At 37.7% G+C, this 27588-nt stretch overlaps 5 protein-coding genes across 6 annotated transcripts; 4 read left to right on the plus strand and 1 right to left on the minus strand.

Moving 5' to 3' along the window:
- Positions 1-533: 533 nt before the first annotated feature.
- On the plus strand, positions 534-4409 carry LOC114522828 (ceramide synthase 1-like). The gene is made up of 7 exons (XM_028543583.1): positions 534-825; positions 1748-1907; positions 2123-2303; positions 2420-2581; positions 2936-3164; positions 3590-3638; positions 3928-4409. The coding sequence occupies exons 1-7, from the start codon at positions 616-618 to the stop codon at positions 4056-4058; spliced, it is 1122 nt and encodes a 373-aa protein (XP_028399384.1). The 5' UTR covers positions 534-615; the 3' UTR covers positions 4059-4409.
- Positions 4410-5870: 1461 nt separating this feature from the next.
- On the plus strand, positions 5871-10736 carry LOC114522827 (meiosis-specific nuclear structural protein 1-like). Of its 2 annotated transcripts, none has more exons than XM_028543580.1 (14): positions 5871-5983; positions 6465-6689; positions 6829-6888; positions 6976-7043; positions 7199-7301; positions 7413-7642; positions 7765-7840; positions 8755-8895; positions 9093-9142; positions 9214-9271; positions 9410-9532; positions 9613-9747; positions 9840-9965; positions 10155-10736. In XM_028543580.1, exons 1-14 carry the CDS (start codon positions 5981-5983, stop codon positions 10278-10280), a joined length of 1524 nt encoding a protein of 507 aa, XP_028399381.1. In that variant the 5' UTR covers positions 5871-5980; the 3' UTR covers positions 10281-10736. The 2 variants fall into 2 exon arrangements, with proteins under 2 accessions (XP_028399381.1, XP_028399383.1); XM_028543582.1 differs by having other exon boundaries at positions 6468-6689.
- Positions 10737-10748: 12 nt separating this feature from the next.
- LOC114522826 lies at positions 10749-19028 on the minus strand. Its single transcript, XM_028543579.1, has 12 exons — positions 18690-19028; positions 17535-17648; positions 16266-16631; positions 15555-15833; positions 15079-15123; positions 14783-14980; positions 14383-14511; positions 13765-14049; positions 13585-13635; positions 12037-13496; positions 11694-11948; positions 10749-11373 (listed from the first exon to the last, which is right to left on the minus strand). The coding sequence occupies exons 2-12, from the start codon at positions 17593-17595 to the stop codon at positions 10948-10950; spliced, it is 3555 nt and encodes a 1184-aa protein (XP_028399380.1). The 5' UTR covers positions 17596-17648; positions 18690-19028; the 3' UTR covers positions 10749-10947.
- Positions 19029-20275: 1247 nt separating this feature from the next.
- On the plus strand, positions 20276-22763 carry LOC114522897 (collagen alpha-2(IX) chain-like). Its single transcript, XM_028543676.1, has 4 exons — positions 20276-20423; positions 21279-21564; positions 21655-21858; positions 22450-22763. The coding sequence occupies exons 1-4, from the start codon at positions 20406-20408 to the stop codon at positions 22620-22622; spliced, it is 681 nt and encodes a 226-aa protein (XP_028399477.1). The 5' UTR covers positions 20276-20405; the 3' UTR covers positions 22623-22763.
- Positions 22764-24052: 1289 nt separating this feature from the next.
- LOC114522904 (collagen alpha-2(I) chain-like) lies at positions 24053-27038 on the plus strand. Its single transcript, XM_028543685.1, has 4 exons — positions 24053-24234; positions 25593-25848; positions 26177-26407; positions 26734-27038. Exons 1-4 carry the CDS (start codon positions 24226-24228, stop codon positions 26898-26900), a joined length of 663 nt encoding a protein of 220 aa, XP_028399486.1. The 5' UTR covers positions 24053-24225; the 3' UTR covers positions 26901-27038.
- The last annotated feature ends 550 nt before the right edge of the window (positions 27039-27588 follow it).

Here is a 27588-nt window from a genome sequence, read left to right on the forward strand (position 1 = left end):
GTTTTTATGGGTGCAAAACACACGAGTATATGAAAAGCCATCACATGCCGAAACGTCGTGAAATATATATTTCATTTTAAGCAATTTACATAATGCAATTTTTGAGATCAACTTTCTGTCATTGGATACACAAAAAAGCTGCGATTACCCGGTGAATTTGATCAACTTTCTTTTTTCATTAGATATTCAAAAAAGCTGCAATTACCCGGTGCATTGGAGAGAGGCTTTATTTGAAAGGAGTGCGGTGATAATAGAGTTTTACGGTGTCGCAGAAAGGTGTTACAATATTCACCAAAATGTTTCACATTCCTACATTTCTAGACGAATTTTGACACACGAAGGATTTACCAGAGCAATATCAATTGCTTAATGTGTTTTTTACATATAAGGCACCTGTTGTCATTTCAATTTGCCTGTTATGGAAAAACATCCCTTTTTTATGTAGTGTTTTTTCCAACAACAAATTGTAGTATAAAAAAGAAATCACACTGATATTCCATTCATTTATTTCTCTCCTTACTTCCGGTGCAAAGGTGATTATATAATTTCTCCGGGTATAAATGGGACGACACGTTTTATGATCTTTGTTTACATAAATTGAGCAAAACAAGTGGAATGACTACGTATTTCGGGATATTTCGTTCGATCTTTCAATCTGCCGTTGAAGTATGGCCTCAAAGACGGATAAGGTGGACTTTTTTAGCAGATTTTGTAAACGACATGGGTCATTATGGAAGAATTTCATGGTCTGACATCGCTATCGTGGGTACAATTGCAGTTGTTTTTACACTGCTTCGCGCGTTTCTCACATCCTTTGTGTTCAAGGTATGTTTGAAGTATAAAAGAACCGTTATCTTCTATGGATTACACAGTTAGAAACAGAAAAGCTTAAGTGGAGAATGAAATATTTGTCCTGTTATAATCTATACAATTTAGTACAACCACAACATTGATTTGATATATGATGCCTTTACGATATAAACAATATAAAATGTATCGATTTTTTTGTAATTATCCTGTGTAATTCACACAGTTCTATGGAAATGATTTGTGAAATTGTGGATTTTATTTTAAAGTGGAGCACGTCGAGGGGAGTCATTATGAAAAACGTATATGATCATCAGATATATATTAATTGGACATCTGAGTTGCATGTGACCCATCATCAACATTGTGGCTGATATCAAATTTTTTAATGTTGGTCTCATATATATTTGCATGTCATTGCCCTAATCAACAAAGAAGTATCACCCTATTCAGTGAAGTTTGCATCATCCATGGGCATTCAATCTTAAAATATAACATGAAGAATTGTCTATCCTGATAAATTGTCATATTTGAAATAAAATGTCATGCACATGCAAATAGTGCATGCACGTATTCAAAAATTGCCTTCGCAACCAGCTGTTCTGCCTTTCATCCTAGGAGGGAAATTTGTTGTTGACAGCCATGTAGTTAAGTTGCCAAGTCAGAAATTAATTTAGCTATCAACATGACATGTGTATCATAATTTATGAACATTACCTTGAAGCCTGTATATTAATGAACTAACAAGTTTTAAACCAATAACAAGTTTAGCTTATTAGCAGCAATCTTTTACTAGCTGATAGTTTCAGTAAATATAGAATTAAAGTAAAAATGTTAGAATTACCAAGTACTTCAATTCTTCATTATCAGCCCCCAGTTGATTCTGCTAATAATTAACATCCTTAACTTTGCGATTGTAACTATATTTCATTACTTGCAGCCTTTTGCTATGCACATGAACTTCACACCAAAGAATAGAAAGAAATTCCCAGAAAGCATGTGGAAATTCCTGTACTACTTTATCATGTATATATACACTTGCTTTGTGTTGTTTGGGAGACATAGTGAATTGTATAAAGACCCTAGAACATGCTGGTCAGGTAAAGCATTTAATTTGTAATGCCACAAGAGTATAATTATAAATTGTATGAGACTATACCGTAGTATTATGGTGCAAGGACATACTTCAACAAGTGTGCATGTAATTTACGTGATTCAACATCTGTATGAAACATCGACATCAAATAGATAATTCCACATATATATAAGGTTTGTCATTTGTGGAAAACAAGCTTTTTATTTCATTCTTTTTCAGTATGGTCAGTTGGTATGGCAGTTCCAGCTGATATCTATTTTTTGTACTGTATACAAACAAGCTTCTATATACACTCTATTTATGGTACTGTGTTTATGGACATGTGGAGAAAGGATTATATAGCAATGATCATACATCATGTACTCACTGTGTTCTTACTGTGCTTTTCATTTGCTGTCAGGTGAGTTCAAGCGTTTTGATAAAAAATCCATGCCAGTTCTAGAAAGCACATAAAATAAATAGTAATAGGAAAACTGCATAAGTCTTATAATAGTTTCTGTATACCAACATCAATAGGTATTACAAAGTTGGTGTATTGGTACTATTTCTCCATGATCTTTGCGATGTGTTACTGGAGTTCACAAAGTTATGTGTTTGTTGGAAAACCAGAAACAATAAGAAACATTTTTGGCCAGAGGTTTTAATAAACATTTGCTTTTTGGCATTTTCACTTTCATGGTATGTGAAATGGAATTATATTACTGCTTTTCACTGTTGTGTTTTTTATATGTGTTTGTTAAGATCACCTTTGTAGTTTTGATTTAACAAATAACTTTTCCTCATAAAAAGGTTGCTAGTATCTAATTTAAGAGATAGCATTAAAAAACCTTTTTTATTATATTGTCATATCAGATTTATTAAGAAAATTTTTGATTGTATTTTTTTTCTTTTTAATATTTTTGTGTTTTTATTTTTTTATCATTGTATTTTTATAACATTAGTATTGCTATTATGGTAAAAAATGTAAACGTTTTTCTTAATGATCCGATAATTATATAAATTAACAGTTTTATTTATTTTTTTGTTTTAAAGGTTTTATTTTCGGCTGTACGTCTTTCCTTACAAAGTTCTATATCCCTCTGGATATTACGCAGTGAAAGTGTTGCCTCATGCACCATTCTATTACTTCTTTAACGGCTTACTGTTTTTCCTCTTCGCAATGAATGTTTGGTGGTTTCACTTTATAATCCTACTTATCTGGCGAGTGGCGACAGGACGGAGTACTGAAATAGAAGACACTAGAGAAGTCGGAACACCAGAGGTAGAGATGTTTGAACTTATGTCAGCAAAGTTGGTGATATTTTACATATAACTATAAGTCGACGCCAACGCGTGCAAAAAATTCAGAACCTGTAAAACTCTGTTTATTTATCTATTTGGATTTAATAAAAAATGACAAGATTTCATTAATTTATTTTAAAAAATCTTTGTTTGAAACTACCCAACCATTCCGCCTTAAAAGGTACTTGTTCTTTCGTAATTTTACTAAAAAGCAGATGAAAGCGTAATTCGAATTCGAGGTAATTCGAAGAAAAAGTTTCGAAACTGCTCCAATGCCTCATAAACTCTGGTGACAGACAAATTGTGATGTTATTGACAATTGTCAATATGCTCCTCCGTACAAGGCATTTTTTTGGCCTTTTTCTTTATTGTTGCAGGTCATTAGACAATAACTTTATTTTGTAGGAAGAGCAAGTTGACCATGATGTCAATTCACACAGAACAAATGGCAATGGTAAAAATACTCTATCTTTTTATAATAAATTTGCAAAGCAGCGTTTGGGGCCTTGGGGGAGACTACGGAAAAAAAATAAAGTGCGCAAGATAAATCAATATCCAGCAGGGCGCTTATATATATTTAGTGTCGTCACTTTGGCGGCATTACAACAAGAGCACGACAATGAATTACATCAGAATATGCCTCATTAAATGCATGTTTGAGATAGTCTATAATGATAAATACAAAAGATGCAAGTCATGTTAAGGTGTACCAAAATGTATCTCAGTATCTTTTTCGTTGTTAGGAATGAACGGAACAACCCATACAATCAAAAACGGCTCGGCGAAAGGCAGTCAAACAACCAGAAATGGCTACGTTCAAGATTTACACTTAAGGCAACGACAAACAGAAAATACCCCCGAAAGTGAAACATAAAAATTTTAAAATAGCCATTTTAAGGCTCTTCGAATCGCTGTATAGAGAGAGAATGAATAGTTCTATTTCGTGAAAGTAGACAAATTCTTATGAAATGCAGACGAATCTTGTTGCCCCAAATCTACGACACGATCGTGACATAAAAACAGCCGCTTGTGTTAGGAACCCAGATTTTAACTGTTTAACAGTACGGCTCTGACATCGACATTGCTTACCAAAAGAATTCCATGTTCATGATTTTTATCTTTGACTTAAAATTCGTTGTGAAACGATGAAATTAATATCTCACGTCCGCGTCGTATATTTCGTGCATCTTAAACTCACTAAACCAGAGCGCGAAGTAGATATATATATATATATATATATATATATATATATATATATATATATATATATATATATATATATATATATATATATATATAATATTTTAAGCTAGTAAATTATTCACAATTTATAAAAAAAACTTACTTAAATCTGAAATTACGATGGTCTTCATGTAATCTCTACATAAATCTAATTGGCTTGGGGGTTAGTTAGGATTAAATTATACATTTGTTTTGGAGTACACAAGCGGGGAATTTACATGGTGACAATCGTATTGCCTGGTATTGGCAAGACTAACATACAGACCTACGTTTTGCCGCCTTGAATATTAACGGTTGCAAAGCAGAGGCTGACTACACGCAAATTTTAGAGGCTGGGGTAACGTAGGTCATCAGTAGAGGTAAACATTCACCATGCAACAATTAGTTCACTAGATTCTAGATGTAGAACATTTTCCGTTATTCTATATTCTAGCAATTAAGAAAATTCAAATGAATGATATAAATTAAAATCTGATTTGATTTTTTTGGGCCAGCTGTTGCAAAGCCTTCAGCCAGGTGATAGCGAATCAGTCTTACAATATCTTGGTGCCAGTTTTCAAACGATCTCGTTCGCTAAGCCTATGGCTATGGCTATGCACAGCCGGCCCTAGATACTGACTTTCCTACTTAAATATGCACAACTAAAGACGGCAGAACTTAGTTCAGACATTATTAACATGGTATCTGTCAAACATATTGAGATTTTTATGTTCGAATCGGGAAAAGTTATTTTACGTTATTTTATTTTATTTCAAGTTATTTGTACTTGCTTGATTAGCCTTATATTGCATCTGTAAAGAGTTTGTTTCTTCTCATTTTTTTCCGAGTCGTTCGCCCTCTGTGTTAGTTTAACAGACGTTTATTAAATTATATTTTCTCAAAATGATTGTGTGTATGCTACTCTGAAGTCTGTATTTCTAAGTCGGTGCTGCCCAAGTTGCTGGCCAGCAATGGGCCAACAATTGTTTAGGCTAACCGTTAAACTTACAATCCAGACGAAGTTCAACAGGCTTGGTGTGAATGCATTTAATGGATCGGTCCTCTTTTGGTCATTCGTGTAGCCACGCCACAGTTTTCACTGCAAATCAGACCTGGGGACAGTTGTTTAAAGCTGGGTTTATAGCGCTAAACCTGGTTTAAGTAATTAAGTTTTAATCCAGTGTTTTAGTTTAAGTGCCTCTGAACCACTGTTCGTTTTAAAACTTTAGAAAATATCACTTCTATTGGTCTAGAAAATATTTATGAGAAAATATATTCAACTTTGTAAACAAGCGATTAAAAATCTTACTGGCTAACCGGCTTTTGAACAACCGGCCCCTGGGGATCAATGAGGGGACATATACTGTATATCCGCCCCCATCTACCTCATCGCAGGCTCATGTGAAGAGCAAGTCAGCGGTTGAATATTGAATAGCGGTGACGTCACAAGCGGTAAATTCGTTGGCAACAAGCATATAAACAACGAAAATTTCACGATTGTTTCCAACGATTCATGGTGTTTTCTGGTGACAAATAAATTGGTTCAAGGTTTCTCGAATATTATTGTACTTTAAAATGGTAAGACCTATTTGTAGATTCATTTTGAAACGATTATGTATGAAATATTGTATCAAGATGATCGGTCATGGTGTATCTCAGTATCTGTTCTTGTTCACTCTGCACTGGGCAAACAGACTGAAGAATATACAAGCAAATTTCGTGTCATTGGCAGTGTGCAGTTAACAAATACGGCAGAACTGCAGTTTTAAGCATGAGCACAAGGTTCAGAAAAATCGCATGCTGTACAGTATAAATACACTCTCTAAAATATTGTACTGTAAAATCCATTTTGTAATTGTAGCCTATCCATACTGAAGAAACCTCGCTTTGATATATTTTGATAATTAGCCTTTTAAAACAAACATGGTATTGATAGTGTCAGAGAATTGTCCACCTTTATCTGAGACTCAAATTAACCCCCACTGCCCAAAAAACAAAAACTGAATACATAGTAATCTTGATACAATGACACACTTACACATTGCATTGGCATCGACAGCAGGCATCAACGAGGAGAGCAAACTTGAGCCATGCTCAACAATCAAAGCTCAGAGCTGAAGACAGAAGGAGAGAAATCCTTCGAGAAGAGAATATGAAAAGACTCGCAGCTGAGAAATTACTTGACGCTAACATGGCAAGCGAAGAAAGAGTGGAAAATAAGAGATTTCTTTGCAGACTTCAACATGAAGCAAGAGAGAGGGAAATGGAGCAAGCTTTGTTTCAGGTGATTAAGCAATTTACTTCACCAATTACAAGGAAATAAAAGATGGTTTTGTCTTTCTCAATTTTCTACATTATAATTAGTTTGTAAAAACGTTTCCATTACTCTACCTCTGAACCACTCTTTCAAATGCAACATATAGGAAAATGAAGCTAGGTTGTTGAAAGAACAGCAACTTGAACAAGAAGAGAGACTTGCCAAGGTCAGTTAGCCAATTTGCTTTTTTCATTTTCTCTGTACCTTTAGCTTAAAAGCAGCCTGTTCACAAAATTCTGTAAAAATCTTTTAGGAATTACAAAGAATGAAGATGGAAAAGATAAGAGATGAAAAATTTCGACAACAGATTAGAGAAAATAGGTGATTATATATGTTGACAGTGGCTATTATTACAGTGTTGGTACCAAAGCTGTATACCAGAATAGATTTTTCTTTGGGAATATTCTCTTATGAAAATTTGGACTGATATTATTGCATTCATTATTGCAACTATTTCCTTTTGTTATGGGAAACAGTGTAGAACTTCGGGAGTTGGAGGCAAAATTGAAAGCTGGCTACATGAACCGGGAAAGGGCGGCACAACTGGCTGAGAAGCGAGTCTTGGAAATTGATGAGCAGGTCAGTGAGAATGAAATTATAAAAATTATAACTTCTGTTTTGCATTGAAAGTAAATTCATATTCCGACACTTGTTTAATTGCATAATTGTATGTCTGTTTTATTTTCACAGAACCGTGAAGCAGACATTGCAAAGACGATGAGAGAACAGCACCAGAGAGCGTTGCAAGCAGAGACTGCAAAGGAGCAGAAGAGATACGACGAAAGTGTCCGTCATCAAGAGCAGCTTGAGAAACAACTTCTGGAACAAGAAAAACAGAAACAAGAGGCATATGAGGAATTTTTGAAAGAAAAATTGATGATTGATGAAATTGTTAGAAAAATTTACGAGGAAGATCAAAGGTGAGCTATATAATCATTGAAGAAGTATTTGTTCTTTGGTGAATTTTTTTCTTTCTATGGCCTCCCAATGCCCTATTGCTGATTGGCCATCACTTTCTATGTTTTTAATTATTTTAAACCAGAGAGCTTGAGAGAAAGTTTCAAAAACAACAAGCCACACAGAGATACATTACAGAGTTCAAGAAAAAGAGGGAAGAAGTAAGACCATTGTTCATTCAATTTTGCCAATTATTTTTGTTAAATTTTAAACAAATTAATGTTCGCCACAAAATTTGTCTGTCAAATCTCTATATGCCAAAAAAATTCTGGTATATAATTTATATTTGTAACTAACTATTAAAAGACATTGAATTAGAACTACCGAATTTGTTGCAATTTAGCAATTTAGATTTGTTCAAATTTGGGACCCAAGAACCGAGAGAATCATATTGGAGAGAACTGTGGAGATATTTGCCTCAAAATTTTTATTTTTGCAAGTTAAAGCGACATATAAAACGCACAGTGTCAAAATTTAAATACATAATAGCGTAAAATCCATAAAAATCCAGGACCAGGTGTTGTATTACAATTCCTTACCTTTATCTGCTTTAAAATCGTCAAATATTGCGTTAATGCGGAGTTTCAACTACAAGAACTGTGTTTCGTATCAACAGTCGACTATTTTTGTTTTGTTTTTTGACATGGAGTGCAATTTCGAGCTCCAAATTTGCCATTCAAAGCAAATAAAACATTCAAACTTTCTTTGCTCTTCGTGCCGACCGTTGACAAAATTTTCCCGCCAAAACTTGTCGCCCCAGGCTTTAACGGTCTTTCATCAAATTGTGCCACTGATCTGTTGATTGCATGAGAAAACTGAACAATAAATCTTCACAAGGGCGTCGGTCGTCTTCATGTGCTTTGCAAAAACGCTTTACGCTCGACTGTTCAAACGGCCCAAGGAAAAACATTTTCAAAATAGTTTAGTGATTCTATCTGTGACTTTTGTAGCCTGAGAAAGAAACGAATACTTCTGTTAAAAATTGATAAGGTTAACGTGTCACAACCTTTTTTAAATGGTAACCTCTAAACTCTAATGCATACATTTACGAGAAACTAATGTTTGACTTGTTTAGTGGAAAAGGCATGAACAGGAATTGATGGAAGAAGAGAATAGGCGAATCTTGGAGTTTGCCAAAGAACAACAGAACAGAGAAGAGGAGAGAATGGAAAAGAGAAAGCAAGCCGAGGAAGCCATGACTAAAGTACAGGAAAGGGTAAGTATGGTTATTTAGTGGTAATGATGGTGCCTGGTGGTTATCATGGGATACGCTTGAATGTGGTGGTGATGGTAACTCTGCGGCCCTCGTTGTTGTAATGCAACAAAGCACGTTTGATGTAAATGATAACTATGAATGGTGCTGTGTTGCCCCTACGTTTCTGAGAGTGATCTTCTTATCTTCTTGTTTTGTAGTTGGCAGAAAAGATCGCCTCAGAAAAAGCAGAAAGGGAAGAAATGGAAAGGTGACTAAACACTCATCACAATGTCTCCCATCAGTTTTATCGCTTCTGACCACATTGATATTTCTTACCAGGATACGAGTCGAGTTGCATATGGAAGAACAGGAAGAGAAAGCCAGACAGAGAGAAAAGGTCGGTTTATTATATTTCCAACATTGGATCTCCAAATAATATCGTGTTTGTGCAAAGTTTACCAGACTGCTGTACAGCACCCTACAATCACTGCTTTTAACAATGGTTCCGCAACATTGCTATTTTTTATTTCTGCAGGCGGACATTGAGAACAAGATACGTCAACGTGTTGATCTACAAGAGACGCGACGTCAACAGCTCCATTATAAAGAACTCAAACGACAAGCTGAGCTCGAAGAAGAGGAAGAATTTAGACGACAGGTTTGTTTCATTCATGGGAAATCAATGCACTCTTCAAGCAGTCATCACAAAACCTGAACACCTCCTTTTTTTCTTTTTAGATGCTTGCCAAGTTTGCTGAAGATGATCGCATAGAACAGATGAACGCCCAGAAACGACGCATGCGTCAACTTGAGCACAAGAGAGCGGTCGAGAAATTGATCGAAGAAAGGAGGGAACAGTTTCGACTTGAAAGAGTAAGAATATCGCAAAGAAACCTAACTAATATTTCAGAATCTGTTTTGGAAGACCAGGAGATAATGTCATTCTCATCAATCTTGTCGTTTAGGAAGCTGAACTCGAGGCTCGCCGAGAAGAGGAGAGAATGCAAGAATATCGCAGGCAAATTATTGAGGAGGAAAGACAGCGTCTTTTGCAAGAGCATGCCACAAAGCTGCTTGGGTATTTGCCTAAGGTTGGTAGAAATTTTAAACTAGCTGCATTCACTCTTAATAAACGGCTAGTTGAGGAACAGCCGTAGCGTATTTAGTGAATCCCTTAATAAAGGGCTAGTTGAGGAACAGCCTTAGCGTATTTAGTGAATGTATCTGGAACAGTGGAACCTCGTCAAATCATCAACTAAGCTAACTTTTGTCGTGTTTAGGGTGTGCTACGTGACAGCCAAGATCTGGACATGTTTGACCAAAACTTCAAAAATGCTTACTCGAAGCGTTACAAAGAATTCTGGGAAGAGGACTTCGATTCGGAGTCCAGCGGTGCTCCGGCGTAAATGACTTAGAAGCTCGTACATAATAACCTCTCGTTACTATTATTAAAGAGTGGAATAAGTTTATTTTTCGAGGCGCGTATATTTGCGTACTCGACCATTATACTCCTAGACTCAAATTCTAGAAAAAAAGCTATTGTAAATAAATCACTATGAAATATCCATCATTATTATCTCATTCTTCTTCCTTTTCTCACCCTTCTTGGAACAATAACTATCTTCGTTAATATGGACAGACTGAAAGAATCATGCTCGTTCTCTCCCGAAGAAATAAAACCAACCATGAAACTAAGTCATTTCCATGCCAATTTCGTTGTTATTTTTCTCAGAGGTAGTTATACCCTGATGTATTTGATTAAACTAGAATCACTATTGTTCATATGAGATTCCCACATTTAAAACATCCTTTCAGAACCGAGCGATGTTCCTGCTTTATTTTCATCATACTTTGTTAGTTAAACGCTTGTATAATAAACTTTATAATAAATATATTCTCAGATATAAATACATTAGATTAAAAGCAACAAACCAGGCGCTATGTTATAAAATCTTTTACCATGATACAACAATCGTTGATCATCTCGTTAGAGCTAACATTCAAGAACATACGACTTCAAATCCTTGCGTCTGTTCGCGTTCATTTATTCACTTGTATATTCATTTGTTCAACTTACTCATCTATTTTATTTTCCTTATGAAAATCTTCATCTTCCACCATTAAATTATCATCATCATCATTTTCTTTTTGTTCATCCATAGCTCGTTCTACATGGTCTTTTTTATAAATTCGTTTCGTGTCACTTACATTTTTGTGCTTGGAATGCTTCAATTTATTACGCTTTTTCTTCTTGACCTTCTCATGTTTTATCGACTTGCTCTGCCTTTTGTGCTTTCGTTTCCCGCCCGTGTTTCCATGTCCTGTTTTACCATCGTTCTTCTCTCTTTCACTGGAGTGATTTCTCGCTGCCTTTTCCTTTTCAATCATATTAACAATTGTTGAAATTATAAATTCGTCACTTTTCCCTTCCATGGTGTCGTTAGCCGTGTGACTGCTTGTTATGGTCGAGTTCGCTTTAAGTTTTGTTTTGCTTTTCGTCTGCAAAGAAAGGAAAGATTACAAAAACTACCATATTTTTCTATACTCATTCTATTCGAGGCGGATATCATGGTTTCACGAAGGAAAGTTTCCTAAAACATATATTTTTCCAAATATGAAGTAACTGTCTTCAGCCAGGAATCATTGCTCTATAACCGCGAACAAGTTGCTCTTAGGACACGGAGTGCAAAACCTACAAGGAGTAGGTTTTTTGGAGAAAGTTACTCCAGCTGTTCGAAGTTCTCCGGGCGAGAGTTGCATGGATTCACAGCGCGTTCGCAAACTTCACTGCGCAACAAAACTAAATTTCCTAATCCTACCTTAGAGGTCTTTGATTTTTCTTTCTTCGAAGTTTCTTTCACATTTTTTGTATATTTCGGTGAAACATCTTTCACCAACTTTTTTTCCTGGCCAGCATTCTCCGTTGACGAATCCTTCTCGAAGCTGCCACCTTGTTTAGAAACATGTTGGAAATTACTTCCAACTTTCGGAAAGTTGTACGAGTTTGTAATTTCTTGAACTCCCGAAACATGCTTTGACACTTTTTGATCTTCCAATTTACCTTCAGCACCGACCTGAAATCAACCAATCAGTTCAACATTTTTGCATGAGGTGATGAAAGATGGTTTGTACACCAGCAGTTTTTAGTTTTCTATTACTTACCCCTGACTTTGCTTGGCTCTCATTTCTTGAAATCACCTCCGACACATTACGATTGACACCCGATGGCATGGCGTGATTCTGGGTTTGCCATGACGACGGCGGCGGTTTGCTCTCCACTTGAGATGGTGTTCTCGATACGTTCTCGCTCGGTTGATTCAATTTGTTACCATCTTTACGATGTGGCTGAGCCGTGTTTACGATCGATGCATAATTCTTACTGGGTCTCATTGATTGGCTAGTATTAACACGTGATGCGTACGTCTTCACCTGGGGGTCACGTGATCTAGACCTCATCGTTTGACCGGTCGGCATCTGCCCACCCGAATTCGGAATGCCCTTCTCTAGTTTGCTTAGTTGCTTTTGTCCTTTTAAAGGATTGTTTTTTGCCATGTTCTTGATATGTGACGAAATAGTCTCCTGTGCCTTGCCGCGCATACTCAGTTCACGAGTCTTCGATGTTTGCGATTGGGTCGAGTCCTCAACTTTCTGTTCAGCGGCTGGATTTTTTGCACGATCCAACGATTTCTTATGTTCCCCAGTGTGTAACGATACTTTTTTGGAAAATTCGGAATTTTGCGCGTTGCTCTTCGAGAAATTCAAGTACTTCTTAAGATTCTTCAAGGAACTTTTTTTGTGTTTTCTGAGATTCTTCAGCATCACCGAAAGCATGTTATAAACATTCTGCAAAAGCGATTCGTTTTCGGTGACTTCGTGAGGCAGAAACGCCAGAAAACTGTTCTTCTTGGAAGCCTTCTTTCTCAGGAAAACACCTGGTTTTTCAAATTTATGGTGCTGTGGTTTAGCACCCTTTCCAAGAATATTTGAATTTCCACCAGAGTTTCTCCCGTGAGACTTCTTCTTCATTTGGGACATCAGTTGTACGTATAGTGCTTGAGATACACTGCTGGCCCTTTCGTTATTCTCGAAAGCTTTAAAATTTGATGAACCTTTTTTGTGTTTTTCGTGATCAGAAATTCCGTGATTTTTTCGCTGACTGTTTTCCGATTTCTGAAGCCTTCTGAGATTTTTTAAATTTGGTTTAGAATAGCGAGCTTGTTCCTGCTGTCGAAGTTTGACATAGGTCTCTCTCCACCTATATGAACTTGAGTCAGCCGGGGAATAATCCCTGGTATAGGCATTTGTAGCTCCAGGCAAACCCGAGTTACTCGCCTGATTACTGTACCCCGTGCTTGCCTGAGTATTGTAAGCGTACGCAGGCTGGTACCCGTTAACGTTTGATGGGGTGTTTGAGGTTTGCGGGTATCCTGGTTGCCCGGGCATTGTTGCCTGAGTGTAAGGCGATGCAGGCGGACGGTAAACGGGTGGCGTATAAGCGGCTCTTTGTTGCGGGTATGCGGGTTGCTGGTATTGAGGGGCGTAGTACGAGGAAGGATTGGCCTGGTAAGGTCTGGTGTTGGCCGTATTGCTTCCAGAATATGGTGACGTAGGGGGATTCTTTGCTATGAAACGTTTAGATTTTTTTCATTAGTGGTGAGATGGATCCGCTTCGAAATATTGTAGATAAGATGCAAACTTTTAACAACTTACTTGGTAGATTACTTGCGGCATCTTTTTCTAATTTAAATTTCGTTGGAAAACCTGGTAAAGAAAGAAAGTTTTTCAACTTTAGTATACTAGCTATTGTAGCAGGTTTAATTGCATTTTTTCCCTAGATTAACTAAAATCAGTCTGCAGACTCTTCACTGTAGGTTACCTATAGAGTTTTACCTGTGTTATACAAGGAATTCTTATAAATACCACCACACATCTCTGATGAATCACCTTCACATGGCGTATTACAGTCCTCGTGTTCCAACTGACCATATTTACCGTAGTGCAGGCCACAGTAACAAGACGAAGAAGACTGGGCACCAGCGTAGGGGAATCTCAGCGATTTACATTTAGTCACGCATGCGCGAATCGACAGTGGTCTGATGTCGGCCAAGTACTCGAGATCGTGAGAACTTGCAGAGTCCCGAAAACAGCCGAGATAGCCAGGTGTATTACTCTTATCTGGAAAGAAATTATGATGCTTATTCAGTAAATAACTACTGACTACACTATTTCCCCGACATACTTTGGTGCCTCTACAGTATTGTTTGCACTATTTTCTGATACTTTCTATTTCTCTCCTATGCCTTTCGTGTTGCTTAAATGCACTACAATCGTAAGCCCTTCTATCTTTAAGCAAGATGCTTGCAAGAAATGGATACTTGTGAGTGAAAATGAGCTTTGTTATGGTGTTATCAACAATTGAGGAATTCCTGTTTCATTACTTGAAAAGCTTGCAGGTCACAATACAGTTGGGAATGTTTGATAGGTAGTGAAACAGGCCGGACAACTTACTGTCCAATACTGGATGATCGGAATCTTTCGCCGAACTGCTTGGTGCCGAGGATTGATACGCGTTGTCTTGAGTCGGAGTATGACTGGATGCGTCTGAAGTGTATGTCGGAGGAGCAGAATCAGATTTATCTAAAAGGTAACAAGGTTTAATGTATGTCAGCGCTATGAAAACGCGGCTTATCCCTGGTGTGTGATTGATGAGTAACGGTCCTATTTTAGAATAGTTCATATAAGTTTTCGTAGACTTCTTCCTTGGTTTTTTGTTTCTACTTCAAGGGGCTTTTTCTATGAAATGAGAATTATGAGTGTTCATACTAGGGTTTAAAAACGTACCCGTTTTTAGGAAATCAACTCTATAACTTCAAAGTTTTAAATTTCGTAAGAATATTTAGTGGTGTACCTTCTCTGTGATCATTGTATCCGCAGGCATAACAACTCTTCTTGCAGTTTGCAATCATCCAATCAGGATTCTCGATGCATCTTGATTGAACAGCCCAAGTATTGCATTGCGTGCTGTCGTAAAGATCTGCACATGCGCTCTCAGTGGGGGATTCCGCCTTCAACAGATCATCTTCAGAAGTCAGAGGGCTTTTACTATCTGCAGAACCGAGTATCGTGGAGATATTGATTATAATTTAGTCAGATGTAAAAACTGAAAGTTGAACTAACAGTTTTTAGTTATTGAGAGTTTGTCACCTGGAAAATCACCAAAATCATCTGTGTTGTTTTCATATTCCGCACCTAAAATCATGAAAAAAGAATGATAGAACAATTGACTTTATAAGGCCTAGACAGCACAGTTCATACGTCGCATTTTGGGTTTTTACGTCACATTATCATCTCATTATCATCTCATCATCTCATCATCATCTCATCATCATCTCATCATCATCTCATTATCATCTCATTATCGTCTCATTATCATCTCATTATCCTTTGTTTCAATTGCATTCGACTCGACCAAAATGCTACGCATGAACTAGGCCCGTTTACACTTGCAATCTTTGCTTCGATCAATCTTTGCTTTTGATAGATAAGAACTAGTGAATTAGTTACGGATGTTCAAATAGGAGCACACACTGACACACACACACATCAGAACATTCGTAATTAACTCCTCGTTCACATCTACCAAAAGAAGAAAACCGCCTTAAAAGGGATGCACTTCCAACCTGTCCAATACACAGTCATCCTATGGTATCCACCACAGACATCTTCGCGACTATCCCGGCAAGCAATATTGCACTCGTTATCGTCGACCTTCAATGTATCGTTCACGTGGTTGCCACAAAAGCACCACGTGCCATTTTGTAATCCGGCAAAGCGAAAACCACGCGTAAAGCATGCCCAGTTGCACGTGGCAACGTCCGTAGGATTCACTGGGTAGTAGTTAGTCAAAAAATTATTGACAACGTTTTCAAAGCAACCGATGTAAATGCCTTTTTCGTTCACTAGATGATAACAAATTACAGAATTAATGCCGGTTAAAACAACTATGCCAAAAGAAAACAAAGATAGGTGTTACCAAGGTCGAGTATACAATATTCCGGTAAATTCCACCATCACTAATTCTTATTACCAAGGTCGAGTATACCATATACAATCGGCACACTCGATTTTCAATATCATTTTTATTTCTAAGATTCACTGCTCGAGTTTACCATATTCCGGTCTATTCGACCATGGTTGAGTTTACCATATTTTGGTATACTCGACCATGGTCGAGTCTAATATATTCCGGTATATTCGACCATGGTCGAGTTTACCATATTTCGATATATTCCACCACGGACGAGTATACCATATTCCAACCATGGCTGATATACTCGACTATGGTCAAATCATATGGTCAAATAGTTAATTGCTGTATATATTTCACTTACTGCACGATCGTGGTTTCACAGCGAGTCTTATATCTTGTATATTCCTTGCGATACTGTCGCCATTATCAAAATTAACCAGATACGTATCATTAAGCGGCAACCCTTTAATACTGCCGTTGACAAAACCTGGTTCAAACGAGATCGAACTCGGCCGTCTTGCTAAAACGCGCGATCCGCCTTCAAGTTCCTTGGGATCCGGCACATCGTCAACGATGACATCATTCGTAAAGGAACTGTACGATTGCTGTTGGCCATTTTGAAAAGTGACGTCGATACTCTCCCCGAGGCCATCCAAATTACCAGGAAAATAACGACCGTCTTTGTATAAACTTATCACTGGAGCTCCAGGTCGTAGACATCGTAGTTCTAGAGGTTTAAATTATAGGTTCGGCTTGAGTTAAACACAGAACCTGAGTGAACGTCTATAGAACCACGCCTAGCACTGTCCTATCCAGCTCAGTTTTCAGTTCAGTTTGAGTTCAGTTCGCTTCGGTTCGTTTGGTTTGGTTTGGTTCGGTTCGGTTCGGTTCGGTTCGGTTCGGTTCGGTTCAGTTCAGTTCAGTTCAGTTCAATTCAACTCAACTCAACACAACTCAACTCAACTCAACTCAGCGCAGTTCATATCAGCTCCATTAATCTCAATTCAGTTCAGTTCAGTGTAGTTTAGTCAGCTTATTTCATTTTAACGCAGGCCAGTCATCCAAAGTAACCATGTGACATACCAAGTTTTTTACAATCTGGTCAATAGACCCTTTCTAAAATTACATCACAACATTATCGTTTTTAATTTAGAACCACCTTCCTTGAACCAACTGAGAGGGATCTCAAGTTTTGCTCTCACAAGCTATTTGGAAAAATGCAAAACATCCTTCTTTCTCGTTTTAGTGTTACGACTTATTTCCACATTTATTGGTCAAATTTAAAAAATTTTTTCATGCATGTGTTGAAGAAGGATGCTTTGCATCTTTCAACATAGCTTGTGAGAGTAAAACTTGAAATCCATCTCATTTTAAGGTGGTTCGAAATTTATAACGATAATGTTGTGACGTAATTATCGAAAGGGTCTATTAATTAAGCACTTTATAATCTCATCATGACCGAGGTAGTTAACGGCCACGAGGGCTATTGGCTGAGCTAAAGACCTCGCAAGGCTGTCAGCTCAGTAAGTCTCTCTCGTGTGCGGATAGTTTTCGTGAGGAATTCGCCTCGAGAGGCAACTAAGCTAAAATCTAACAAGTTCTGCACAATAGTAAAATGACAAGTGCTTACCTCCTGCCCACGTTGTAGCCACTAGTAATAGTAGAGGAAATGCCACACAACAGCTCTGCATTGATACAACAGACTAACAAGAAACCTCAACGCGTTCGGCCATTTTGAATCATTCTGTGTATAAAAAATATACATGTCGAGCAATGAAGATCTCTAGATCGCTATCGTCTGTGTCGCTGTTATGTTTACGAGTTAAATACGACTAAATAACTACACAGTTCGCCAGAAATTGAAGCTTAAAGGCAAGGCGACCAAACTGCGTAAATGGCTCGTGCAAACACCGGTCTTCGTTGTCAGCCATGTCAGGGTTGGTTGATTTACTGAATAATTAGGTCAAACTGCTTTTGTTTTCTTGGCTTTTTGTTTCCTTTTGTTTTCCAGTGAGAACTTGACGTACAATTATTCTGCTAATCTACCAACCTTGAACAGTATACGGCAAAGTTGTGAATATAATGACCTGACGAAAACAATGAAACAACGACTGTATACCATCGTAAATAAATCTATTCACTGTTGTAAAAACAATCGCTTTCAAAAGAAATACGAGCATACGACAAATCGATGAATATGCACACTAGTGTAATTCCCCTTGATTAAACGCCCAGAGACCCAGTTAAAAATGCTCAAGTTTCATACGTTTGATGAAAACAGGACTGAACAATGTTTGCTGTGCATGCACCTAATGAACTTGGTTGTTATCAAGTTGAACAGATTGTTATGGGTTTCAATGATTTTCAGTGCGATTTTCGTCTGGTTAATTTTGATAATGGCAGATGCAAACGAGCGAATAGTTTCTCTTCGTAATATGATTTCTCTTTGTATAAGTGTCTATATTTGAATATCCGTAACTTATCCGCTGGATCACATCCATCGAATGAAGAAAGTCGCTCATAAAATCGCGGAAAATATCGCCCTTCGGATTGCATATCGGCCTTTACGGCTGATATGCCTGTTCCCACAGTCGGCCGGGAGAGATTGGATATTGCGTCACGGTTTCAAAATCTTACTTCTCTTTCAACTCTGACAGTCAGCCACATTTTAACATTCATCAGCAGCATCGTGTGTTCGAAGTCCCCAAACCGTATAAATATCAACTCTTCCCGCATCGTGTGATCCGTGTCTAATATTAATTTAACGTACAGGCACAACACTTACAATTGTCAAACCAGGGACCAGCAAGAACTCGTATAAATTCACTCAGGACAGATTTATTCCACATCGCTCATCGCATGCTCCAGTAAAAAAAACCCACATCAAACGAATCACAAAACCATTTTAATGTGTTCTTTCGTAACTGCTGCAGTATTTTAAAGAACCGATGTAATTTTTTACGGCTTTCGATCGCCGCTACTATATAATATCGCGTATAATGTTTACAGGCAGTACAAGTAAGAATTGCAATAAACTGAACAATGAGTTTCTCACAAGTTGACCTGTAACTTAACAGGTTGTTTAGGAAATGAAATTTTCTTTCCATTGTTCGGAAGGATCAAAGTTTTTAGGAAGAAAATCGTGGATTAAAACTTATAAAACTCGCTGAAATCATGACGATGATGAATAAGACAGACAGTTTTAATTTCGTCTGTGCATGATGGGGTTTTTAATTGTAGAATATACTGGAAATAATAGGGACTTTCACCTTCCCCAGCGGATTTCAAATAAACAAAAGCCAATGGTTCAATCGAATTCTAGCTTTAAAAAACGCTATAAAACGTCTTTCGTTCCGAGATAGAGCCTTGTTCGTAAATTGATGCATACCGATAAACATTTCCTACACTATAAAACATTGCAGTTCCTGAAATAAACACTGGAAATGTTCACAAGTCGACAAACTAGAAGGACTTTGTGGTGAATATCACCTTCCTCAAGTTTGTGGCTTTGTGCGGCATCAAACCTAATCAGTCTGATGCGATAAAGTTCTTCTGCGCTGACAGGATTTACATGGCATAATTCAGTATACAATAATATAAGCAAACTTTAGACCGTCACCAATATAAATACAAATGTGAAGCAAAACGATTCAGTTTTGCCATCCCTCCCCAGGCTGTTTTGCTAATTAGTTGACTGGTTGACAAAAGCACTGCCACTGTGTGGAAAAATTCTTCAAATCAAATCCGCAGCAATTGACAAGCTGTAATTCTTAATATTTGGACTTCAAATTCGGTGAGCAAAAAGATTTTTAAATACTCAACAAAATATAACTTGTAAAAAAGATTTTAAGCTTGTACTCGGTAAAACCAAATCGTCTAAATTAATAAACTTCTATATGCTTCAAGCCTCGAAATGGCCATTTCACAGGCACAGCTGTCAGTTTTCGCGGTTTCTTCAAATCAATTGTAAATAATCTAGACTCAAATTGCATAACAGCATAACCTATTACCAGTTTTTAATGTAAGAACCAGATCTTGTTTTGCCCGGAATTAGCGTGTTTTTTTCGAGCACGAGATACCCTACTAATATAGACATGGAAAAGGCCTTCATGAATCATGCCTGCATCAGATACTGTACACATGATTTTATTACATAAATTCGCGCGTGCAACCAACTAATGTAAATCGGGAGATCAGGTCTTACTGTTGTTATATTGGTTTTGAAACAAATAGAGGAAACCTACTTACATAAAAAGATAAGGAAACATTCTATTGATTTAATTATTTACATAATCGTGAACCTTCCGGAAAGGCCCTTATATACCATCTCCAAGTCTAGAATGCGTCATTTGATGATATCAAATAGCAATCAAATTTCCCAACACTGCAACAGACAGCCACTGTTTGTCTGCGCGTTACGTAGACGCGTGAAAAAAACCTTGGCTAACTTTGTAAATATTCTACTGACGTTGAACATCGAACTGCGTGAACGCTCCAAAATATGATGGGAAAATGCGAGGTAGGTTACTCATGGTAATATCCCTTTTTAAAACGCGATATTCTTAAAGGAATTCGCTGGTGACAAGCAGCTACGCTTGCTGTATTTTTTAGCGCGATTTGCGAACGAATATTTTGATCTTTATCATAAATTGCGGCGTATTAAGTTTAGCGAACGTAAGCGCTTTGCCTAAGTGGTCTGCGCAAAAATTGATAATCTCTAAATGTTGTAAATTCACATTTGAATGTATGCTTAAACTGGATTCAATACGCAAAGTTCAAGTTTATAGCGGCCTTGTAATTTGACCTAAACTTATAACTCGATACACCATGAACTCAGTATTGATATATTTCGGTGTGAACAGACTATGCTGGCTGGTATAAATAATCTCGCAAATCGATATTTTATTACTAACTTCTGTTTAGAATTATTAGCTTCCTGGGGCCGGTTGTTCGAAAGGCGTTTAGCTTAAACGGTGGATAAGTTCAAAATGGAAAACAAAATTATCTATTTATTGAACAACTGAGCTGAAATATTTCGATGTAAATAGTTTAATTGTCAATGGAAGTACATATTAAATGCATAAGATGCAGGTTAAGTCATTCACAAGATCTATGAGAGTATTTTCAAAATTTGGCGTATCCACCGTTTAAGCTAAACGCCTTTCGAACAACCGGCCCCTGATCTTTAGACTGGAAACTAAAATGTATTTTTGATACACTAATCAACTCATGTGTTACTTTAGTGTGGTCAGTGGTGTGTTGTTGTTCCCGTCACCAAATGACCCAGGGACCAGTTGCCTAAAAACGTATCAATCTTTGCCATAATCTTCACTGGATACAGTTTGAATTTACTCCGTTTCTATTTTTCCAACAGATTGTCAGTGTCCTGGCATTGAGCTGTTTCATTGCAGTACATCATGTGATTGCAGACATAAATGCTACAGCCATTACCAGTCCACCGCAAGAGCAAATCTGCCCCCAGGGTGAAACTGGGCCACAAGGATGGCCGGGAGAAGTGGGCTTACTCGGACGCAAGGGTGCGAAAGGTGATCGAGGGGAGCCTGGATTTTCAAACTTCAGGCCCCCTATTGGTACACCTTGCAATTGTCCTCCAGGTCGCAAAGGAGAAAAGGGTATTGAAGGGGTTCCTGGTTTAAAAGGTTTGTCATATCCTGTCTTATCAAGAGGAGGTCCTTCTGGGGAGTAAAACAGAAACTCTGTCTCAACTGCATTTCAATATATGATTTTAGGTAAAATGGGTATCGCAGGATACTATGGACCACCAGGAGAGAAAGGGGATAATGGGCCACAGGGTCTTCCAGGTCCACCAGGCGCACCAGCATCGCGTGTATCTAAACAGCCCCCAGAAACCCCAGATACCATGTATGTTCCTATCACCATCACGGGAAAGATGCCAAGAGTGATATGCCATCATTTGAGAAGACATGCTTATGGTAACTCTCTTGTCTTTACCTACTGCATGGTGAAATGAGGATGCGAGTTCACGCAAGTTGATGAAAATTGATTTACGTGGATGCAGGTCGCAACGGGGTTTGATCGCGAAACATCATAAACTCGCATCAGCTTCAAAATGTTTCAAACTTTGATTTCAATCAACACGATTCCTTGCCTGATCATTCATGAGAATTGCAGGATAGCCGCACCAGAGGTGCTAAACGTTGTTAACTTTTTTTTTAACGGTTGGAGAAACATGTTCGAGAAAACATTAATTTTTGCTGCTGGGGTAAATTCCCCAGTGGTTAATAATTAGAAAATGCCATGTTTGATTGGCGCCTAAACAGTAATCTCTGCCCGTCGATATGAGCAGTAATTGTCCATTTTAGATGCGCACTCACACATTCTCCCACTGCGCGCATGCCCCTGGCCCTGATTCCCCACCCCCTCCCCTAAGGGTTGCTGCCTCCAGCTCATATCAAATATTGTAACAGCAAAAATGTACGAATCTAATTTCTTCTTAGAATGATCCGGGGGCATGTCACAAACATTTACAGTCGGGAACTGCATAAATATTTTGTTTCTTGCAGTTCCAGTTGTTCCAAACAAGTTTGTGGGTTGGTATGAACCAGGGAAATCAGGTTACCTCACCTACAACAAGTGGTTGTATTATTCATCGCGTTTTATGTGTCCATGCAGCGTTAAACTCCCTCCTGGCCCGACGCCAAGTCCCGAGGAATTGTTGCGTGGCATGGAAAAATGAACGACTTTGCATAGTATATTATTCTTAAGACTGCAGCAGTTTAGAGTACGAAATTTATTTCTTATCGATAAAGATGAAGAGGTAGTGACTTCAAATAGAGCAAAAATAGAAAAGGATTTGATATTAAACTATAAACTGTAATTTGAAGGCGATGTTCAAAGTGGATGTTGCGTAATTAGAATTGGTTAATTTGGAGATATAGGAACGAAAGTGTTGGTGGTGGATTTGGATTTGGGAGTTTGTTTTCCCGTATATGGTTCTATTGGGCCAATCACTAAGCGCACGGGACGGCAGGGGTCTGGGAAGTAGAAGCTGCTCCAAGGAACATTTGAATCTAGAAATGTTTTGCAAATTTTCATCAAATTCTGCCAAAATTCTGGCATATTTTGCTAAAAGCACTAAAAGGTCGGCCAATTTCTACCCGTGAGAAGTTTGTTATTAACATTAATATGCTAATTATTTTCGAAACTTCCTTGTTACTTCCTATAGCCAATCATACACTCCCCCCAAGAGGCAGGTATATGCAGATAGCTGAAAAAACCCTGCATAAGATGTGATGTGGGCTGATGCGAATTGTTCCCACTTGATTAATGAGAACAGCGTCCACATAGTTCACTGCATGGGTACCACACAGCACTGTCAAACACAGTCCAACACTGATCAACATAGAGCTTGCTTGAATCAATGTGACCGCAGTTCAAATGAGTGAACTGAATAACCAGTACTTATACACCCATTATCGACCTTTAGCTCAATACGAAAAACCCCTAAAGGCAATAAAGTTCAGGAGAAATGCAAGCTCAATTTAACTTAATTATTTGGGCTCTCCATGGGGGAGATCTTGGTGGCAAACGTTTTCGTTCTTTTGATTAGCGTGAAATACCTAAAGAAAAGAGATGAAATTGGGAAATATTTTGCAAACATTATTCATCCCGTGATGGTTACGCTTTCTGTGAAAAGCGGCGCTATCTTTTAGTCTTGCGTTTGTCATATTCTTCAATTTCAACAACTTAAAATCAACTTCAAAACAGATGGTAGGTTTTAAAAGTCAGTGAAATTAAGCATCAAATTCAAACATTAGATATATTATAACTACGTTTTTTAAATGCGTCTTAGTTGGACCTGCAGTTTTTCAATTGCGTCTTAGTTGGATATGTATTTTTTCAAATGCGTCTTAGTTGGATCTGTAAATTCTATATTAATTTTCGTTCAGCTATTCTAGAACTCCTTTTACAATTAAACCTATTGGAAAAGACGCTACAAAATATTCGCGTAGGAAACATTTTATCCCGTTAACAGACTATCAAGACCCCTCAAAACCATCAGTTATAGTACTTAGCAATGGGAATCCCAAAGATTCATCATTAATTAGGAAGTGAAATCGGACACTGATAAAGTCGCCTTTATAATAAAGATCCATCGTCGCTCTTAAAACCTCACCGCGGACTACAGCACCCAAACACTACACCACTGTTCACTAGCATTTTTCGCACGTTGCTGGCTTCCATAATTTGATTCTTCAACGCTGAAAGGTCACGTTTCTGTTGGTTAAACACAGTCGTTTAAGACACTAAACGCTCTGGGCACAGCCGATCCTTTGAAGATGTTTAAGGTATATTTATGTTTTCTGTACTGATTTTAGTCATTCAATGCGCCATTATAGAGTTAACTAGCTATAAGATTTACCTTATCTAGCTATAAGATAACCGCTATACGATCTACCCTGCTTTTAAAAACACCAAGACCAGTCAAAGTAATATATATTATATAGAATACAATTGTATTGCTTGTGTGAATCAATATGACAAACTTTCAGCATTTTCAAAGTATGAAGACGCATCTAAATATACATCCTATATATATGCAAATAATATATTCAGGCCTACGCAAAATGCAATATTAATCCCACATATAACTTCGGCTTGTTCTGGGTTTTATATTACGCTAAAACTATTCTCTCTGCTGGGCGTTAAAAGTCGTTTTTATTACGTAGTCAGCATGCTTGCCTTGTGTTCTTCGCCTAATTTCAACGACGAATTCATCCAGTTTGTGTCATTTAACTTGTAGTTAATTCATGTGAATATTTGTAAGGTGCGCTATACATAAAAAACGCGCTTATTTCTTAATCGAATTTATTTGCGCAAATTGTGCGGTTTTGTTGACGCGTTTGGGCGGGATCGTGTTGATAAAAGCCCAGCGCGCTGTTCCAATATTATAATTTCCAAATTCAGTTTATTAATTTCATATGATTCCATGCATTCGTTGGGAACAAATGCCACTTATGGTAAATCTAGACAATATCCAAGTGTTTTCCTTATGGTAGGCTCTGATCGTCGGTCGCCGGTATGATATTTTTTGACTGCATGGTCTTATGAACCTTCAGTCCATACATATACTCGTGCTATTCTTGACCAGTAGGCAAAAACATTACGTAGACGATGAATTTAAGTTAACATAAAAGTTGCATGATTGAAATGCCAAAGATTGGCATTCATATGTCATCGCGTGGAAATGAGTCGGTAAATTAAAGTTTACAAATATTTGGAATACTGAATTCGAATGAAACGCGTGGAATACTTCTTTCGAAGGAAACTCTTTCGCAAACAAAAACTTGTAAATGTTTGATTAATATATAATATATGCATGGATAAAAACTACGTGTTAACGCATTAAAAAAATTCTGAAGTAGCTTGTTCAACACGTTTCTCAGAAAGCTTTTCTAGCTCAAAACAACAGCCGGGTCAAGATTTCACACAAAGAATTTTGTGCGAAAAAGCTTTTAATAGGTAGATCTTGTTTCCTCATTCAAAGATACCTTTGTGAAATGAAATACCATCTTCCAAGATGCGATCATTGTCAAATTTCATTTTATTACTAAATTATAAGTGTACACAACCCTGGAATTCAAAGAAATTTATTTTCTTTCAGCCAAGTGCAATGTTTCCACTTATAGATTTCTCTTTTTACCAGGTACTTTTTCTGATGTTCATCGGGATATGTTCAGTTTCAGCCAATTGGAGAAACCCCCCTGGGGTAATTGGTGCAGATGGGCACGTTGGGAAATTATGTAACCCTGGCTTACCGGGTGCTGTGGGTGAGGAGGGGGACTCAGGACTACCAGGACGCCCCGGAGCGAAAGGCATAAAAGGTAGAGCGGGCTCCAGTTTCGCCAGACCACCTCCTGGTGAACTATGTCGCTGTCCACCTGGTCCGGATGGTGAAAGAGGTATGATTCATTTTTCCAGCGAAAATATTTCAATTTTAACAAAGATCGAAAACTATGTAATGTCAAAAAATTTCATCGCAGAGAACGACAGTTTGCATTATATAAGAAAAATTCAGTTCATTGCTGGATTCTCAGTTTTAACCTGATCATGATGTCATAAGAATGAATTCACTCCTAATCTATGAACAGTCTCAGCGAAGAGGCAGGATGAACTACATTTTTTGTGCGTTGTTTTCCTGGAAAGCAAACTAACAGACACGTGAAAGGTCTTATGTAAAGCTATGTATACGCTCTTGGGCTAAAAAAAATCGCGTTGCTTCCATTTTAGGCGAAATTGGTGACCCAGGTTGGCCCGGGGAGCGTGGCCCTCAGGGTGCACCGGGAAACTTTGGAGAAAAGGGCGAACAAGGGGAAAGGGGGCGTGTTGGGAGGCCTGGCGTCCCAGCCCCACCACTTCCCCGGTATCCGCCTACCGTTGCCGATACAATGTTTCTACCGGTCATGCTGCGTGGAAAAGTACCCAGAACAGTGTGTGCCCACATCAGAAAACAAGCTTATGGTGAGCATTACAGAATACGTACATTGCTTGCACACTTTTCACAAATCTTTTTAACAAAGCACCATCTACTATTGTGATCTGAAGAAAAGAAACCAGTCATCAAATAAAAATCTATTTCTCAGCTAGTTAAAACAACTTTATACATATTTTATTTCCATTTTAAATTTATATCAAAATTATAGTTCTCATAACTAAACATAGATTTTTTCATACTGATTAAAGAAAAATTTGAATCCTTTTCAATCATTCCCAATTGACACTTTTTCAGCAAAATATGGCAAACTTTCGTTGTCATCTCAAGATTTTCTTCTCTTCTTTGTCTGTAGTCCCTGGAGTACCACACGACTGGCTTGGTTGGTATGAAACCGGTAAATCCAGTTATCTCACTTTCAACAAATGGCTTTACTTCTCGTCGAGATTCCAATGTCCGTGCACGGTCCCAATCCCTCCTGGTCCCACGCCGAGCTCAGCTGAACTATTGCGATTACTGTGAGAGGAAATACAGCAACTGAAGTGCTTTGTGTCGTACGCGTCATTTGCATATGGTGCGGTGCTTTGAAGCAGTGATATTTAAAGAAGCGTGTTGTGTAATTTTGATTATGAAATATAAAAGGTCTTCTGTCTTGTGTATTTTTTTGGCTATTTGCTTATTGTTTTTTATTTCGTCTGCTTGTAATTGAGGGCTTAAGGCTTCGTTCAAACGAATATCAAATATTCAAAATGGTGGTATGCTACCAGTTTTTTATTGTGGCAACTAAGCCATTGTGGAAACTAAACAGCGCCTCCTTCCTTCTCAGTTGCTTTCTCTGGTGTCAGAAATTTAAAACCTTGTTATCTTCTAGAACAATAAAAACAGCCTCGCTAGCTGGGGATGAATGTTCAGTGTTCATTTTCCTGCGGAAATGATGGCGGATCTACCCATGTACGTTCTGCAAGAATGCATACAGACGGAAACTGCTTTAAAAGTAAATTGTTGTTGACAGACAAGTATCTCTTCTTTTTTTTTTAAATTCCGAAATCGTTAATTGTTGAAACACGTTATAAAGAACCCCTTTTCAGCAAATAATCAATCAATAAACTACCTTTTACAAACATGCTTCAGGTTATTTATCACTAATGACTCTTTAAGCACCTTTGAATTACTTTTAGTGCATTTATAAATGGTATCGTCAATAGGGTTT

Source organism: Dendronephthya gigantea, unplaced genomic scaffold (assembly GCF_004324835.1).
Source record: "Dendronephthya gigantea isolate DGI-Jeju-01 unplaced genomic scaffold, DenGig_1.0 000024F, whole genome shotgun sequence".
Classification (NCBI taxonomy): domain Eukaryota; kingdom Metazoa; phylum Cnidaria; class Anthozoa; order Malacalcyonacea; family Nephtheidae; genus Dendronephthya; species Dendronephthya gigantea.